At 37.8% G+C, this 19,385-nt stretch overlaps 1 protein-coding gene across 1 annotated transcript; it reads left to right on the top strand.

Moving 5' to 3' along the window:
• The first annotated feature begins 269 nt into the window (after positions 1-269).
• LOC121253902 (MLP-like protein 43) lies at positions 270-1,415 on the top strand. Its single transcript, XM_041153832.1, has 2 exons — positions 270-554; positions 948-1,415. The coding sequence occupies exons 1-2, from the start codon at positions 365-367 to the stop codon at positions 1,217-1,219; spliced, it is 462 nt and encodes a 153-aa protein (XP_041009766.1). The 5' UTR covers positions 270-364; the 3' UTR covers positions 1,220-1,415.
• The last annotated feature ends 17,970 nt before the right edge of the window (positions 1,416-19,385 follow it).

Raw genomic sequence — 19,385 nt, 5'->3', positions numbered from 1 at the left:
CATTCCATAATTGTATATAGCATTACTCCTCTATTTAACAAACAACTCGTGGCAGTCTTACATAAAACCATGTGGTAGTATTATAAATTAAAAAATAATATTCTAATAATATTATATTCAATTTTTAATTTTCATCTCAATTCAACTCGTCCAAACCTCCGAAACCGATGTGCAAGGTATGACTTTTTTAGATTTTGACTACACAACTAAACCAACCCCGGGCCAGCCTTTTTTTCTCTATAAATACAAGGCTAAAGCTAGCAATATGTAGCGACCAGCTAGCTTATACCCTCCTATTCTCTTCACCAACTTATAGCTGCTTGTTTCCTTCACATTTAGAATACCAAACTTGAAAGGAGAGATCATGTCTCAGCAGGTTGGGAAGGTAGATATTGAAGTAGAAATCAAGGCATCTGCTCGTGCATTTTACGAGGTTCACACCGAAAGATTATATGACTCACCAAAACTTTGCCCTCACTATATTCCGAGGGTTGATTTAGTTGAAGGTGGATGGAGAGATGTGGGTTCTGTTATGGACTGGTATCTCCTCTGGGGTAAGGCCACATGAATTATTTGATCCTTACATTCATATATATATTAAATTATCGAGCATGTTATTATATATTTATCTCTGGTGCATGCATGCAGCTTGGTTCCCCGCATTTTTCAACGAGAATTAATGATAGATCTACCTACAAATTTTATACAAGATTACCCACTAACGTGGTTTAAACAGAATACCTAACAAATTGATTTTATTTATTTATTGTGATTACCCATTGACGACGTGGTTTATTGTAATTATATGTTTTTTTTCAAAGTGATTGTTTAACATTTGTGCACTTCATAACTGTATATAGCATTACTCTTTTCTTATTATATATCTCATCAGGTTAATTTCTGTTACTTTTATTTTATTTTATTTTTTGTTGGGTGTGGCTCCACAGAGGGGAAAACTGTAATTTCAAAGGAGATATATGAGCACAAAGATGATGAAAAATTGTCAGTCACTTTCAAAGTAATAGGAGGATTACTGATGGAGGCGTTCAAAAGTTTCAAGTTCATTATTCAAGCCACTCCAAAGGATAAGGGCGGATGTTTGGTCCGCTGGACACTTGAATATGAGAAACTGAAGGAGGATGTTCCAGATCCAAAAGAAATGCTTCACTTTGCAGCTGATCTTACCAAAGAGATGGATGCCAATCTTGTCGGCCACTAAGACCTCTACATATAAAAATATCATTAATATTAAAGATCGGATTTCAATAAGACCATGCATACATGCACCATGCAGTGTTGGTCATGTTGTCATGATGTTAATGATTTTGTCATCTATGCTTCTGTATGTACTGATCATTTTATGGAATAAAATAATGCTCGCCGCTTTATCATGTGTTATAGCTAGGGATTATTGATTATTAGTTTATTTCTTATATTTTGTCTCATATTAAGATTATTACAATTTTTTAAGAATGATTAATCCTCTGTTATATATATTCTGACCTGCGAGAAAAATTTCATCCCATAAAAAAATTTTTGGGATGAAATTTTTTTTCCCATACTAGATAGTCTTTCGTGACAGACCTATTGAGATAAATTAGGGACGAAATTTTTTATCTCAAAAGATGATTTTTTTTTGTAGTGTGCGGTATAGGGTTGTTTAGATTTTTCTCTGTATTTTTTTTAAAATTTAATAAAATATCTTAAATTCAAATCATTTTATTACCATTCTCACACTATTTCAATTGTATTTAGACAATTCTCATCTCATCTCATCATTCAAATTAAACATATCCAAAATATGAAATCAACGAAAAGGAAAATTCTAAAGCCTAATAACGAGTTAGGAAATTCAGGCATCGAATATTGTAGCAAAGAAGGAAGAATCGAAACTTGGGCACGGCTGATAATTGAATTGTCATGCATAGGCGGCAGTGGCACGTTAGGGAGAAGTAGTGAAAGGAGGTACATGTTAGGGAATTGAACCAGACAAATAATAGAGGAAAAGATAAAGAGAAAAGAGAGCTTGCAGCCTCCAATTATGACATATAGATATAGAGTAGTTCTAGGCTGCCGTACGTCCAGCGTTGACTGCTGGTCGTGGCGTTTTTTTTTTTCGTAATTATTTTATTCATATTTTTTTTTATTAATTTTAGACATTTTATAAAATATTAAGAAAATATACAATTTGATTAATAGACATTTTTTTAATCATTAAGTAAATAATAATAATAATAATAATAAATGATTAAAAAAATATTCCATATATAATGCCATGTTGGCCAGGTTCGTAGGAGGTAGGACCAACATGGTCTAAGATTGTGGCCTGGTTCAATGTAAATTTATTGCAATGACTTCCGCAAGCTAAACGTTAAATCGCATATTAAATTTGTTGGAGTGTGTCTGCGCGCAGTATCGCTCTATGCAATATCTCTAAAAAGAGACCTATTAAGTCTCGATATCAAATATCATAAAATTAGACTTAATTGAATGCATTTTTCTTAACATCAAATTGTTTTAAATGGATTGTCAACTCAACTATCCGACAAGTTCATGTATCGAGATGAAGGGTTAGTTTGGAAATATAAGTGTTTTTAGTTATTCTCATATTATATTCTCAGAAATTCTACGTTAATTAACTTTCTCAGACTCTCAAAAAAAAATATAAAAAGTTTTAAAATTTTAAAATAAAAATTATATTTAAATCTTTTTTTAACTTTATAATATTTGTATTCAACTTTTTATCTCTCTTCCAGAAACTTAATAAAATATTTTAATTCAAACCATTTCCTTATTATTCATAAATATTTTAAAATATTCTAAATATTTAATCAAGCCATAAACGTCATGGATTCAACTAAACCAATTACCTCAATTCAGTTTTTAAAAATAATTTATCAAGAATTTTACGAGATGCAGTATTTTTTAGCTGGGCTATATAAAACAAATTATGTTTTCAAGTTCTTGCTAACTCCCTCCGGATGATCCGGTCAGTTCGTACTTTGAATTCTTTGAAAAAAAGATTGATTATTAGTAAGAAAATTGCATGCTTTTGATCTTCTTTGCGTTCTTTAAATTAGGAAGGTTAGATACATTGTTTTTTAGTAGAAATTATTTTCTAGAGCTAATGGAGTGATCTTCGCGAAAAGTTATTCCAATAAAGAAAATATTATACGCATAAAGAGATTCTATAAATGGATCCTACACACTGATATGACACACTGTGAGTGTGCCACGTCTCCCCCCTCCTCCTTTTTTTTCTTTTTTTTTCTCCTCTCTTCTGTGCGTCTCCCCTCCCCTCCTCCCCCTTTCCCTCTCTGTCACTGTTGTCTCCGCCCTCCCCTGTGCCCTCCATGGTGGTCGGGGACCACCTCAGAGCCAGCAGAAGCCACCGGTGGTCTAAATGGCACAAGCCAGTGGGGGCATAGGGGCGAAGATAGCAGAGATAAAGAGGGAAAAGAGGACGAGGGGAGGGAAGATGCACAGTAAATGATAGAAAATATAAACAAAAGAAGGGGGGAGGGGGAGACGTGACACCCTCACAGTGTGAAAAATTGTTACAATTACACAATTTTTCTCCTCACCCCAAAGACACTCACATAACTTTTCCTATTAGCAAAACTTTAACTCTTACCTCTTTCACTTTTACAAAAAAGATCAACAGAAAAATTTTACTAGAGTCACAAGTTACTAGATAAGTTTATGACTTGGTGCTTAATCAAGGAGGTTAACCCGCCTTTTATACGCCTTGGCATTGGCTCTTCCCTCACTCCCCACCGATGTAGGACTCCAATGAGCAAAAAATAAAAAATCTGCACCTTGTGACTTTGGCTGATCCTACAACCATGCTCTACCGCAATGAAAATCTTCATAACTTCTGCTATCATGCTGCACCATAAAGCATATTCACTCAGAATAAACCAATTCCAAGCATTTCACTTCGGCCCATGTCGAAAACAATCTTACTAAAAATTATGGTGTAACTTCCACATTTGTCTTTCCTGAAAATTCATCAGTCATCGACATGAATTTTCAGCACACACCCTGCATCAATGCTAAACCAATGCCTATGTGCAAACTTGTGGACCCGTTAACATTAACACATTCTCTATTATGAAAACTATGAGAATTAGTGACATGCTATAAGGATGTACATGAGGTGACACCGTCTCTCTCATCAGTGCCATCTGCCCAGCACTCCTCCATTTGCCCAGCGCCTCCACTCCCTGCGAGCTTGTTGAACAGAGCAAACAAGATTTGAATCCCTTGAAACCCACCCTCCTTCCTCGCCACGAACCTGCTTCTGTCGGCTTCTTCCTCCCAGGGCCACCTCGCGACGGCGTCTCTCTATTCAGGGCCAACCCGCGACACTCGTATAGCTTCCCAGCGCCTCCACTCCCCACGAGCTGATTGAACGGACCAAACTAGCGACAAGTCCCAACTGCTCTGTTTCGCCAAATGGTTTGCTTAGCTTCGTAGGTAAATATTGTACCATTTTCCCATCTATACATGCTATGTTCTTCATGTGTACATCGAGATGTGATTTTTGTGTTTTCTGAGATGGGTATTGTGGCTTAGGGCATGGAGAAATTTTTAGAAAATTAGGGTCTGTAAACTATTTTTTTTTTGTTAATACGACCTGGGTTTTAAAGTTGTTTAGTTTCAGTAGCCTACCCATTACGCTATTGTGCATGCGAATTGCCCTTATTGAGGCACATTTTTTGGTAAGATGTTGGACTTCATTTTTTATTTTTATTTTTATTTTTTTTATTTTCAGAAACACCTACTTTTAGATCTTGTGCATGTTGCACCTAATCAAGGCTAGTTTTCCAGTACGATGCTGGTGATTTTCTTTTCTGAATTTGGTGAGGTGGACTCAAACTTAGTTGTATGAATAGTTTTTGTAGATTTAAGAAGTGAATTGAAGGAATTTGGTAGATGAAAGATTAGCTGCAAAGGGTTTATAGTTTAAGATGGATATAACTGGATGGAGAGAGTCTTGTGGATGTTGTTATTTAGAGGACAAGTACATAGGCCAATATGATGATGTCATGATTAGTTAGAGAAAGTATCACATTCCAACTTGATTCCTGACATGTCCCATCCAGGAGTTTGGAGTAGACTTGAAACCAACATTTCTCAATTCTCACGTGAGAAAGTGACTTGTATCCAAAATCAAGTGAAGTTTGATCAAGTTTTGCTATCCACAACATTAGATTTCAACAATATTTTTGACAATTTTTATTCTTTTGATCTTTTGATTCTTCACTGCTCTGCAATCCTCTGGCAATCAAAAGAAGAGTTGCACTTGGACCGACTTAATCTTTTCCCATGTTTTACCAAAAGGGATGTTTGAAATGGTAGTTACAAACTAAGGCTGTCTATCTCTTCCTTCATTGCTCATCAGTAAGGTCCCAACTTTCCTATCTCTCAATGTTTGTTTTCCTTGGATGATGCAAGCATTGTACACTATTCCACCTTACAATTCAATGCAAATCAGGAAAAATCTATTTGATTCATGATTTCTGGTCGTATATATCTTGTCTTGTACTGTATATATTCCGTGTTCTATTTTTACAAGACCATTCTGTATCTGCACATATCACTATTACAGGCTTACTTGTTTTTGTGTATGTTCTATCTCCATTGCTTTCATCAATTTCCAGTACATGTGTCCCATTATGTTTCATGGGTTGTACGTTTCTCTTTATTGATTGTCTCAAATATGAAGTTTTCTTAACGCAAAAAAGTGCCAAATTATTAAAAAAAATGCTATTTTCTGTACATATTGGAATCCTTGTCGAGGCCCTCTATGTGCATAAATAAATACAGTTAACCTGTGGGGTCATAATACACAGTGCGTACTCCCCCAATTAACATGGTAAATAAACTCTGCACGCAGCAAATTGATATGCAAATATAACAAATATCGAAGTTGTTTTACCATATTATAGTTTGGGCAGGCAAAAAATCTCCTTCCTGGATTTTTCTTAATGTCAGACGTCTTTAGTAGTGTTTTCAAACCACACCAACAATAAAAAAAATAAAAGATAGGATGTTGGGTTATGATGGGTATCTCAATGTGATCTTCATATCCCTTTTTAATTACACCAGAAAATAAAAGAAAGAAATACGTACTATATACATGGAAAAGTGTAAAACCTTGGGGTTTGGCTTAAGTGGTAAACGTTTTGGTCTTGGTGATATGTTCCTTCTAAATCTAAGGTTCAAATTCTCTTTGGTGTAGATAATTTCTAGAGACCATCGAATTACTTTTAAAATTAGTCTGGACATTGTTACAGCTCTCAGTGCCAATAAAAAAAGCATGGAAAGTTAGATATCTAGTTTTCATGTCAATTAGTTTTTATTTTTTTTTTATTTTTTTAATTTTTTAATTTTTGGAGGGGTGATTAACGGCCCGTATGCTATTGTCACAACATATCACTGTATGTATATATAAGATCTAAGCCCACACTACTAATTTATTGGACCCTACAACGATATATAGAAACCACTAGGAATTTAATAAAAAAACAAGGTATAGAAAGAAGAAATAATACAGATTATCTGAGAAGAAAACAAATAAGAATCAGTTCCTTGCATAATTTATTTGTTGTCAATGAATTCTTAATTTTCTTTAATAAGTAATGAGTTCTGATTTCTAGAAAGTAGATAGATGTGATTTTCAATAGGTTTGAAGCTAGCTAGTATTTGTATTTATTTTCTATGCGTTGGCTTGGTCACGGCAGCATCTCCCTATTCCACACTTGCCATCCAATGTTTTGAAATGTTCTTAAAAATCCTTGAATCCATTCCACATATACATTAAACCCTTGAGGCAATTCATGAATGGCGCAAAGCAAACTTTCGATAGAGAGAGAATATTTTTGACTTTGTTTACGCTCTGTCATATTCCATAAACTTGCTAGTGATAGTGAGGGAGAAAAAGTAAATGAATGTAGGATCCTTTTTTGTCTATCTTGTGAGGAACCCATATCTTGTCCTTTCTTTTTAGTGGTAGGGGAAAAATCCCGGCAATTTTCTTCATGTTGAGGTTTCAAACCAATAGATTCCACAAGATCACATGTTGTGTTAGCTTGAAATGTTACACTTGGTTCACATCCACAGATTGTGTTATGATGGGTTATCAATACTAATAATAATAATAAAGGATTGTGTGTTATGATGGGTATCTTAATGTGATCTTCAATTTAGAAAAATATTTTCTCCTTTTCTCATAATTATTTATTTAAGTGCCTTTTTAACAAAGGGACAACTAATATTTAATATTTTGATATTGGGGATAGTCTAACTTCACTGTAATTCACATTAGATTTTTCTAACTCTTGGACATGTATCAGGCTTATTCATTTTGACGGTAGTGATTTTTCTAACTCTTGGACATGTTTCAAATTTTTATGATTTATATATAGATTTTTCTAATTCTTTTCTAGCTATCTTCAATGCACTTAAATAATGCTTCTAAAGGTCCTGCTCCTTGATGAGGTTCCACATCGTCACAATATGCATATAAATAATGGTTCTACCAAATCGTTGAATCTTAAATCCTAAAGGCAACTGTCCCAGAAGAATTGTAGGCTAATTATTCAACCAATTTTTAAGTGCAGATTAAATTTATACTTGAAAATATACCAAGTGATGATAAAGACATTATTCTATTTACTTATAAAAAAAGAAAAAAAAAAGGGTATGCTAAATCTACTAAGTGATGATACAGAGATGGAGTAAACAGAGAGAAAAAAAATGTATGCTAAACCTTCGCATCAATGGACTGAGGGTGGCTTCGCGTCAGTGGACTGAGATGGGACCGGGCACTTCATTGGTGAACTGAGATGGGACCAAGGGCTTGGGGACTGATCTCCTTGGGAGGGCTGAGGTCGTGGTGGGTAGGGCTGGGTCATGGTGGGGAGGGCTTTGTTGGTGGACAGAGATGGAACTGAGGGCTCGTTGGTGGACTGTAATGCTCCCAAGGGCTCGTTGGTGGACTGAAATGGGACCGAGGGCTTGGGAATTGATCTCCTCGGTGGGGCTGAGGTCGTGGTGGGTAGGGCTAGGTCGTGGTGGGGAGGGCTGAGGTCGGTGGTTGTGTTGGCTTCGATGGTTCTGAGGTTCGGGCTTAAGGCTTTGAAGGCTTGGGGTCAAGGGGGCTCTGAGGTTCGCTTGGGGTCGGGGGGGCTTTGAGCTCTTGGGGCGAAATGGTTGAATGAGGGAATGAGGGCTGAGAGAACGAAGTAAATCGGTTCAGTGTGTTCCAGTCTACATGTCATGTGTGCAATGGATGTAACTAAACAGTGGCTGTTGTGAAGATTATTTCCTTGCTTTTAGATCAAGCTTATAGTTTCTTTATTCATTTTACAATAGTTATAGCCAATTAACTACTGAAGTGCTCATGAGCCTTTCTTTCAATTTTTCAAAGAAAGAACCTTTTCTTTCTCTCTAGAAAACTCCATTTCAATGAGAGCCATTGCCGGAAAGGAGGGTGGAGCTGTCCTCTCCTTCTCCTTTCCATTTCTGCAATGTGTATACACTTTTAAGGCAGTGTTTTGTCCCTCCTCTCTCCACCAGTTCAGTTTGGGTCAGATATGCTGCTCTCCGGTCGCCATCTAAGTATAGGCGCCCCACCACCCCATCCAATAGCTGTCGATCTACTGGGATGAAGCAGAGTAGCGCCAAAAAGATCGGCGTGTGGCCCTTACCGACGGCTACACGCGACGTACCAACAACTTCATCTCATCGAGATCTTCCAGATCTGGGCCACTCCGTCTCCATCCCACCGGCATGTGGCTTCCATGTGCCATCACAAGAGTGCAAGAACGCAAATTATCACTGGTTGCAGATCAGTCCACCCGATGCCGTGTTTTCTACTTTGTTATCGCTTTCCCTAACCGGTGATCTCGAATAAGGGACTGCAGATCTCTCCAAAAAATTATCACAAGACAACAAATAACAGTGCACCCGCCACTCTCACAGCTTTCAGCGGTGGTTCCACCACCACCAGCGGTGGTTCCATTGTTCTCAAATTTTTACAAACAACTTATTACCATTGTTTAAGACGGCGTCCTCTTTGTAGGACATGGGTGAAGACCAAGAAATTGATCGTAAAAACTCATTTTTTTTCTTTTTTATCCACCACTTTGCACTGTTGTCATTGTTTTAGGGTGTTTATTAGGGAACCCCACACCCTCCTCATGTATCATCTTTTCTAATAAAGTTTACTTGCTTGCTTAGAAAAGAAAAGGCAAAAAAACTAGTGGAGTGCTCACATATTAGCCTTCAAGAGCAAGTGCTTGCCGGGGGAGCCATTCTTTGATTGCACTTATGAAACCAGGATCTTATTACCATGAAAAGTGATAGATTGTGATCCACTTAGGGTGGGACAACCACAAGTTTTATATTCTTTCTAATCATTGAAAATAAATTACAAACCCTAGTATTTATAGCCATGCACTTGATGGAATCAAGATCTTACTATGATGAAAAGACATAAATTGTGATCCACTTAGAGCTAGAACAAACCACAAGTTTTATATTCTTTCTGATGATTGAAAATAAACTACAGACACTAGTATGTATAACCATGCACTCCTGACCATGTACAGAATCCTACTCCTATTATAATAAAAATAACAATCCTACTCTTATTCTAATTAGAATAATAACAACAATCCTAATTGACATGAACTAGTTTTAAGCAATATGACAATTAACAATGATAATAACTCTTCTTACTTAAGTTAAATAATAACTCTTCCCATTCTAATTAAATAATAGCTCTTTCTAGAATAAAACATAACTTCAACCCACTTCGTGTCCTACTCCATTGCGGCTTCTCCACTTCATACAAGACTTCCAAGTTCAATTTCCATCATCAAGATTTTTCCACCCCGACTGAGCACCATAACAAGCAAAAGTACTGCTTACCACCCTAGATTGAAGCACAATGTTCCTCACCTCCTTAAAGCACCAAGAAGGAGAATGAACCTCCTCACCTTGGCTTAGGGAGAGGAAAAGTGCTCGCCCCATGGCGAGCATCATAGTGCATCATTGAGAGGGACAGTACCCCTAGGGCGAGCAACACAAGAGCAAAAGTGCTCATTATGTTAGAGAGCACCGTGAAAGAGCATGAAACTCTCCACCTCAATGAGCATCATGGAAATGGAAAGTGCTCACCCAGAGTGAGCACCATGGGTAGCAAAACTGATCGCCACCTTATTGAGCATCGTAGAAATTGAAAGTGCTCGCCCCAGGTAAGCAACATGAAGAGCGAATGTACTTGGCCCCCAAGCAAGCACAATGGGAGGTAAAGTGCTCATCACCTAGGTGAGTATGCTGGATGAAGCAAAATGCTACTCACCATGGCAAGCACCTTGAAGAAGCATGAAGCTCGCCACCTCAATGAGCATTATGGGAAGGCAACAACTCACTATCTCGAAGTTGTGGCACCTAGTTCCTCATGAAGGTCTAAGCGAGGATCCATGGTGCCAAGGATACTAGCCAGCAGTCAACACCCAATAGGGAATTGAACTAGGCGTGTAATTTATGCAAAATATGTAGTGGTGAAAACGCTAGCTATTAAGTAAAAGAATACTAATCTTCACAATAAAGGTCCTCTTGCCCTTCATTAAATCTCGAGATATTACATCATCAAAATGTACATAAATTTAGTCACCTTAAAGTGGCGGACTGATTACAAGTACTCACCCGACTTAACATCCTAAAAAAGGTACAAGGTAACTATAGTAGCTACAGGTCTTCGTACTTGCGAATTGGGCGGGTTTGACTCTTCTTCCTCAGACATCATACCGAGATCTAGATTTGCACCAAAATCTGTGGTCCTAAGAATGAAAGCGTAGGTAGGTTAGACGGCCATGACAAGAACTCCAATGAGAGATAATGTTACTAAAGATGCTATGAACACTTTCATGAAAAGATGGAACGGACATGTATATGCATAGCGAGGAATCACCCTCTAAGACGTGCCTTCTTTTGTGCAAAATATAGAAAACACATTAGTATTATTATGGCGAGGAATAATCCGTCTCCAATATAAGTATAACACCTCGTAAAAACTAGAATTTGACCTGTTTCAGCCCCAGTAACATTCTTCCGCTACACAGGTGCTCATCATATAGTTATTCATCACACAGACTTCTAACATAGAGATACTTATTGCACAAGGGATACTTCTACTTGGTCAACAAACTCAACAACACCAACTCGTGATACGCCAAGGGGTCCTACATCTTGATTATTAGGTAAGGCCCAATACGACATCGTTCACTCCAATCCCCACGAGGCATTTTCCTTCTCGTGTGAAGCACGTGGAAACGTTTAACATATTCAAACAGTTAAAACATTGGGATTCTTCATCCCATCCCACGATTATAGATTCAAGCTACCGACTTCTCACATAGAGATAGACATTCTCACACAGAGATATTGGGTTCTCACGCAAGGATTTAGAATCATCAATTGAAAACAATTAACACCTTCAACATCCAAAACACTACAAATCGGTGCGTAAAAGTAGGCATAAACATAGTGATGGAAATATGTATTCATGCTTGTTGAATAGAGGAGAGAAATTGCTGAGATAATACAATACCTCTTACTCACAACATTCACCCCACATTACCTAGCACTTTCTTAGAAGCTAACCTACCTTCATACGTCAAAAATCCTCTCGTCACTGCTCTGCTCCGTGCTTTATGAAGTAGTTGACTTCACAAACTCTTTGGTAAATAAAGTCTCAAAAGTGAGATCTCGTTGCACGTCCATATCCTTTAAATAAGGTGGGTTTGTCAGATGTCCTTTTTGACTTTGGATATGCGGTAAGGATTTTCTTTAATCCTTTCCTGTCATACTGCAAAATAATAGAGACCGATTGCCAAGCATGATTTGCATGCTTGGTCCTCTGACTTTCCTCGAAAGAGGGTCTCAGTCGTGGCTTAAGTCGTACTACTACGTTTAGACGATGTGACCTGGCAATCCTTTACCTTTCATTTTGGAACCATTCCGGATGTGACCCTTTGTATGGAGTGGGGGTTCTACGTGCAGTATTGCCAGTTTGCTAAGCACTTCAATGTACTTCCGGAAAACTCCCTCACTTACGCAGTCTCTTCCAGACTGCTACTCGTTTTGGTAGGTAACTCTTTGTCTTGTCAGAGTTATTGGTTTCCACATCTCCTCATTTTCGCCTTCTCTGTAAGTAGCCTTTACATGCTTGCCTTTACTGAAATGACACACTTTTCTCCACCTCTCCTTGGGATGCGTCAACCGAGCATTTGCTAGGTGCTTGCTCGCCCATGTGCTGGCAGCACTTTCCAGCCAAGAATGTTCTGTCTTCTTTCTTGCCAGGCGGCAGTGAGAAATTTTCCTTTCCACTATGCTCGCCGAGGTGGCAAGTACTTTTCCTACCATGGTGCTACACTTTCCCACTTCACGTGCCAAGGTGACGAGGTTCATGCTCTTTCATGGTGCTCGCTGAGTTGAGGAGCATTGTGCTTCATCTAGGGTACCTGGCAAGGTGTCGACAACTTTTTCTCTTTATGATACTCGCCTGTGGGTGAACTCCATGCTCCTTCATGTTACTCACCGGGTTCATGGTACTCACCAGGGGGCGAGTACTTTGCCTACCGTGGTGCTCCAATTATAGTAAGAGTGAAACTTGAAACAAAAATAGTTCGGATTTAGGCAGGAAGATCTTGTTTATTTTAATGACTATGAACTTCACCAAAAGCTCTAAGGAGATTCAATTGAAGTCATTAATTGAAAAATCTATTAAGTCTGTCGAAGATCTCAACAAACCCTTATGTTTCAACATAACTCATTTTAATATATGGACATGTAGGCCATTCTTCTATTTATGCTTTCTAAGCATCTCTTATATTCTGATTGCAAAGATTCCAAACATATCCTTTGAAAGCATTACTTAAGAAAGAGCAAGAAAAAAATAATGTGTAAAGCTTTACCAAGTTATACAAATGCGATTCTAAATAAGTTGATGCAAATAAATATGTAGCTAAATGCTTTTTGGATATCCAATGGTGGATAGGAAATCTGGTGCATAAAGCGCTAGATTATCAAATGATTATAGTAGAATTTAGATCTAAAGGTATTAAGAACGGAGAAATTTAATTGTTTGTTGCATCAATGACAAATTGGAACTTTCATACATAGAGTTTTAAAAATCCATGTGCCACAAGCAAAACAGAGATCCTTGAAGATACTGATTATATATATCCACATAGAGGAGGAAGGCCAAGATGCATTGATGATGCAAGATTGAAAAGAGTATTACACAAAAAAAGTAAATCTAATTTTAAAAAATAGTGGCTTGTCCAAAGGTCATGGTACAAGAAATAGTCAAATGAAACAAATGGTACAAGACTAGCAAGGCAACTTTTCAAGTTTGTGATTTGGTTTCCGCCGCACTCTCCCAAGATTTTTGTCGTATTAAATAAAATAATAAGCTAATGCTGTAACAAGTTGGACTTCGGGAAGTTTATCAGGCAATCTGTAATAATAGAGTTTTGTTGCATACAAGCAGTCTAAACACACTACTTATAGGACAAAGGCAAAACATCAAATAATTTTGTAAGATACAAGTTTTACTTATTCAAATAACAATTAAAGTGAAGAAGAATCGGGAACTACAAATCTCAATGTATTCATTTTGCATATTCATTATTATGAGTAGTTCCGACAAAGGATCGGACTAATGACATATTTAATACTTGAGTTCTTGATGTAGATGCTACATAGATGATTCTCATCTTTTAGAGACTACAAGTCTAATAGGATCATCCGTCAATAAAAGGATTACGATGATCATGTTATGGCTATTGAGATTGAAACAAATTAGATGGTTCTTGAGAGGGAATTTTCCTCTCTCTACAAGGTTAGCAAACGCCTCTGAGCCCTCCTAGGATGCGCACGGGCCAACTCCACATAGATAATGGGAGTGAGACCTGGGCCAGCCCCCGGGGTACATGTCAGCAAGGAGAGGTTCCATCAGAGCAATTGTACGTGTCACTGCCTGCAAGAGATCATGTTGCATTGATGGTACGAAGCAGCCATAAGCGACAACAGCAGCAGAAATCACGCAGTAGCCCAGAAATCGGATAGCGTGCGCACTCGTGGCCTCCACCCGATGCGAAGTGCAAACGAGGGGGAGGACGCACCTACATGCAAAGTGACGGCGTGGTCACTAAGTAGACAAGTCACCCTGCCAAGAATGTGGTGCTCAGTACGCCTTGCAGACAACCCGACCATAGTAAGAGCCGAGTATATAAACCTACCTATCTTCGGGCTTAGGTAAGGGGACACAACAATGTAACAGTGAGAAAATACACAAGGTCGTAAGTCTCAAAATGCTAGATTTTAAACGGAGATAAACGAAGACTTGAGATTACAAGGAAGGGTTTAGGGATGTTGGTGAAGCTAATGGTGGTGGTGGTTGGCCGTGGGTGGCAGCGTAGGTGGCAGTTGAAGTCCAAAAAGCTCAAAGCAGAAATGGAGATGGATGGACATCACCGATGGAGGATCGGTCCTAAGGATGGGTGGGTTAGGTAGCTAGGGGGTCACCGGCGATGTGGTGAAGAGGTGGTGGCCAATGGCGACACGACGGCGTCACGCGAGTTCAAAGGGTGTCGCGGCTTGAAGCCGTGCGTGGGGGCTCACGGCAGTGCGAGATGGGCTGAAAACTGAGGAGTGAGGTCGTCGGCCTATGGGGAGACAGTTGGGAGGGGCGGTGACAGAAATGGGTGTCACACGGTGGCGCTGTGGAGGACGACGCACGGACGGGGGGAGAGGGAGAAGTCGCGCGAGGGAAATGAGAGAGAGAGAGAGAGGAGAAAAATAAATGAAGAGAAAAAGTAGAGAAGAAGAAAAGAAAAAGAGGAAAAGAAAAGTGAGGGAAAGAAATGAGGTCCAATCCTCATATCTTGGGTCACAAAAATGATCCAATGAAAATGATTTCAAAACCCCAAGTTAAATAAAATAATTTAAACGTAGAGATTAAATAAAAATAAAATAATTAAATCCAACAAAAAACTAATTTAAAATAAAGTCCAACTTATATAATGAACAATAATTAATAACAAGAAAACACATTGAATTAACAATTAAAAATCTTAAAATAATATCACGTAAGATGCCCGATGGCTCAAGGATAGTCCTCTCGAGGTCTTGAATGTAGCACTGGGAGAGGCAGCCTTGTGTGATGTATTGTTACGTGTTTAATGAATTAGTTTCTCCTTTCAAAAAGAAAAGAAAGCCCATAATCTTAATAAATGTAATAATTACTTAGTCAAAATACACGTAAATACGGGGTATCACAAGGTTAAAAGGAAAGAAGGGCGCTTGGACCGAGGAACTTCCCGGGGTATTGTTGGCATATAGGACAATCGTCAAGACCTTGACGAGGGAGACACCCTTTGCCTTAACTTGGGGCAGTGAAGTCGTTATACCAGTAGAAGTGGATCTGGCCCTCCAATTCACGGAGACACCACACATACAATCTGAGTAACTTAGGCATCAGAGGCGTTTAATACCCTTCGAGCCTTCTTTGGTTCTTCTAGTGCAGGTTCTCTACAGGAATTCGCAGGGGTGCGAAACATGTCCACAACAAAAATACTCACTAAAAATATTATGTCTACAAAATATCTCATTGACTTACACTTTGGAGACTCACTCATTGGGCAATCTCTTGAGGTCAAATTTTGTTTAAAAGTTTTTTGTTTGGGAGTTGGCTGGATCTAAACCATCAATAGTCATCGTCTATGGGAAACCCGACATGTGTTGTGACAAAAGATTAGATGGTTCACTCTCAGTCCATGATAGAAGTAACTTGCCTCAAAACAAAACCCAACCACCACATATTAAGAACGATAATATCAAAATCTAGAAGACTAATTCCTAAATGAATGAATTGTTACACTTAAGTACTCCAACTTCAACTACAAACATTAGCTCAAAGCATTAATTTCCTCGCCTAGCAAAACTGACAGCAGCAACACATTAACTTGTTTAGTAATGGAGCAAGCCTCCTGAGCTATTAAGGAAGAAAGTTTGAGCATAATGTTCATCAAAAAGGAAAAATATATAATGTCTGGAAAGCTTTGAGATTTTCGATGATATGACTTCCCTACGTTACCAATATATTTTGTTCTTCTTGTTTGAATGTATTGCCATATCAGCTAGTATCTCATTAATTCTTCCCAAATCCTACATGTGAAAATGACTAGCTTTGAGTTTTACGTATAAATGACTTTCATTTTTGAGTTACCAAAATATTATATTCTTTTTATCTATATGTAGTGTCATATCTAGTATTTCCATCATGATCAATCACTACAACATAAATGACTTTTGCAACAAAATTTATTTTCATTGCTAATAATGCATCATTCGCAACGATTAAAACTATTTCGTTTAAATAGTTGCATTTGCAATGACAAATTCTCGTTGGTATTAACCACATATTTTTATTTGTAGCAAATCAAAACTCATTGCGAATAACAAGTTTTGCTAACAAAAAAAATAAGTTTGTAATTGCAACGAAATAAGTGTCGTTGCCAATGCCAATACAAATATATTCTAAACTCGTTGCAACTAACAAGTTTTCCCAATGAAAGCTTGTTTAATTGTAACGAAATAAGTGTCATTGCAAATGATTATACATATATATTCTTACTTGAAGTTCTTCTAATGGACACTTAAATCCCTGTAAATAAGTGTGTACTTACAACGAAATAACTGTCGTTGCAAATGGTAATACATATACATTCTTATTTGCAACAGGTCAAAACTCATTGCAAATAACAAGTTTTTCCAACAAAAACTTGAATACTTGCAAATATGTGTCTAATTGCAACGAAATAAATGTTGTTGCAAATAATGATACCAAAACATCTTTCCAAAACTTATTTGCAATGGATCAAATCTCATTGCAAATAACAAGTTTTTCCAACGAAAACTTAAATCATTGCAAATAATTGTCTATTTCATTGTTAGTAATTGGTATTTGGAACGATTTTTTCATCCTTGTAAAAGAATCTTCATTTATGCGAATAACAAGTTTTTCCAATAAAAAATTAAATCCTTCCAAATAAGTGTCTAATTGCAACGAACTATTTATTTCATTATTAATAATGAGTATTTACAATGGTTTTCTCATCATTGCAAAAGAAACTTATTTGCAACGGCTCAAGACTAGTTGCAAATAACAAGTTTTCCCAACGAAAACATAAATCCTTGTAAATAATTTTACTATAGTCCGTACTAAAATCCGTTTGGTGCATTCTAATCTCTTCTAGTTTTAAAGCCACTACGTACCCAGCTCTGGTCAAGACGGGAATCCATTCATTGCACTCTGAACAATAGGTCCTTGCCATTTTTTTTGGTCGTGAAACCATACCGTCGCAAATAATGTTGATGGAAAAATATTTTTTGTGCCACTTTTCACTCTTTTGCAGTGACATTAAATCGCCGCAAAAGATCATAATCGAAAAAAAAAGCAATTTTTTGTTCCCCCTCCTTTTTCCCCGCTTATTTTCTTAACCCTTTTGTATTTCTCTCATTTCATATTTCTGCTTTATTTCTTTTTCTCTCTCAACAAACAATCTAGAAACCCTCATCTTCCCTCCAGCTCGCCTTGTCATCGGTGTATTGCACCGCTCTCTACCCGACGTAAGTATCGGAAAGTTCCTTTCTCTCTCTCTCTCTCTCTCTCTTCTTCTGTTACACTCACTTTCCTTCACATTGTTCGAACCATATCCCAAGCCTCACGCCGGTTACCTCTGCGACCATCCAGCTAGAGAATGTCATAAAATTGTTTCCTACCAAAGAGGAGATGGGACTTCTGAAGGTGATGCTTTAACCTATTTTGCTTCCCTCTTATGTTTCATTGGAAATTTGTTTCAGAAATGGTTTGGATTTGCCGCAACAAAAGCTAGTCAAAGAATAGAAGCTAGAGATTGCGATTGAGAAAATCGCAAACAGAGAGAAACTCTAAGATTAAGGTTTGTTTATAAAAATCAAATAATAATCAAGATGCTTCTGAAGCCCACAAGTCGGGCTTAAATAGCTAACGAAAAAGAAAAAATTGTAATAAAGGCCAAACTGTAAAATACGGAATAAGATAACTATGGTTCAAATCTAGCCTAAGAATCTAAAATAAAATAGTTACTAAAAATAAACATTGCCATAAAAGAAAATTAACCAAAAATGAAAGAATTAACTAAACGTGATGATTTGCAGGGGAAAATGGTTGATTTTGATGTCGACATGGGGCCCACCTGGTAGAGCGTGGTGACAACAACGTGCATGCAGAAGAAAGCTTTCCAGATTGGGTTCACGCCACTTCTCCTCGCCCAACTGAGGAATAGGTCGACTAGCCCAATTGATGATACGTCTCCTCGCCCAACTGAGGAATATCGCTTCTGGCCCAACTCTGTCATTTCTTACCCAAATCTACTTCTTCTTGCCCAAATCCTAGGAATACTCATCTCTTCTCATTGGTTTTGCTCAAGTCTACATCTTCGAGATAGTCCAGTTGTGGCGCCCCCGACCCCCACGTATGGAAACTCGGGAATCGAGACGCCCGGATGATGACAACATGGTCACGTATCCCAAAGATAAGTGTCAAGTGTGTGTACATGCAACAGTGTACAACAAAGCAAAGCAATGGATAATTTAAATAAGCCGACTAAGTACCAGAATTGTTTCATACAAATTTACTTAAATAAGACGTTTAAAAAAAAGAGTTATACAATTATCCCGAAAAATATAATACAAAGACCCAACATATAAACGAGTGATCCCATATCACTCTTCCGACGGAGCCGAATCCTCAGGCTCGACCTCAGCATCAACTGTATCAAAATCTGCGATACCATAAAATGGTACCGCAGATAAGTAAAAATCCAAACAACCCACAAGATGAAAATACATTAATGCAACCAACAAGTATGCATGCATATGATGAAATATGCATTAGACCCAAAACATCATTTTCCTTGAAAATGAATATATTCCAACACACGCCAAAATCCCATTTTCGCCCAAAACATATCCATAAAAACATTTCCCGCAATTTTTCCTAAAAATGACCCAAAACAATAATCCACAATTTTCGCATAAAATGGTTCACATAAAATCATTTTATCCAACACACGCCATTTTTCCAAAAAATAGCCCAATAATCCATTTTAACCGTATGCATAATGATCTCCCCTAAGGACCATCCGCACACCCTGGCTCGCTTCGTCACACCACAGGTAACGACCGTGCGAGTGACTTCATAATGAGAGATACCCAATTCCGCACCGAGCGCATTCGTGGCAAAACATCCTCTAACTCCC

The sequence above is a fragment of the Juglans microcarpa x Juglans regia genome, chromosome 3D, assembly GCF_004785595.1.
Source record: "Juglans microcarpa x Juglans regia isolate MS1-56 chromosome 3D, Jm3101_v1.0, whole genome shotgun sequence".
Classification (NCBI taxonomy): Eukaryota; Viridiplantae; Streptophyta; class Magnoliopsida; order Fagales; family Juglandaceae; genus Juglans; species Juglans microcarpa x Juglans regia.
The sequence above is the reverse complement of the archived record's forward strand: the minus strand, read 5'-3'. Positions and strand labels throughout refer to the sequence as shown.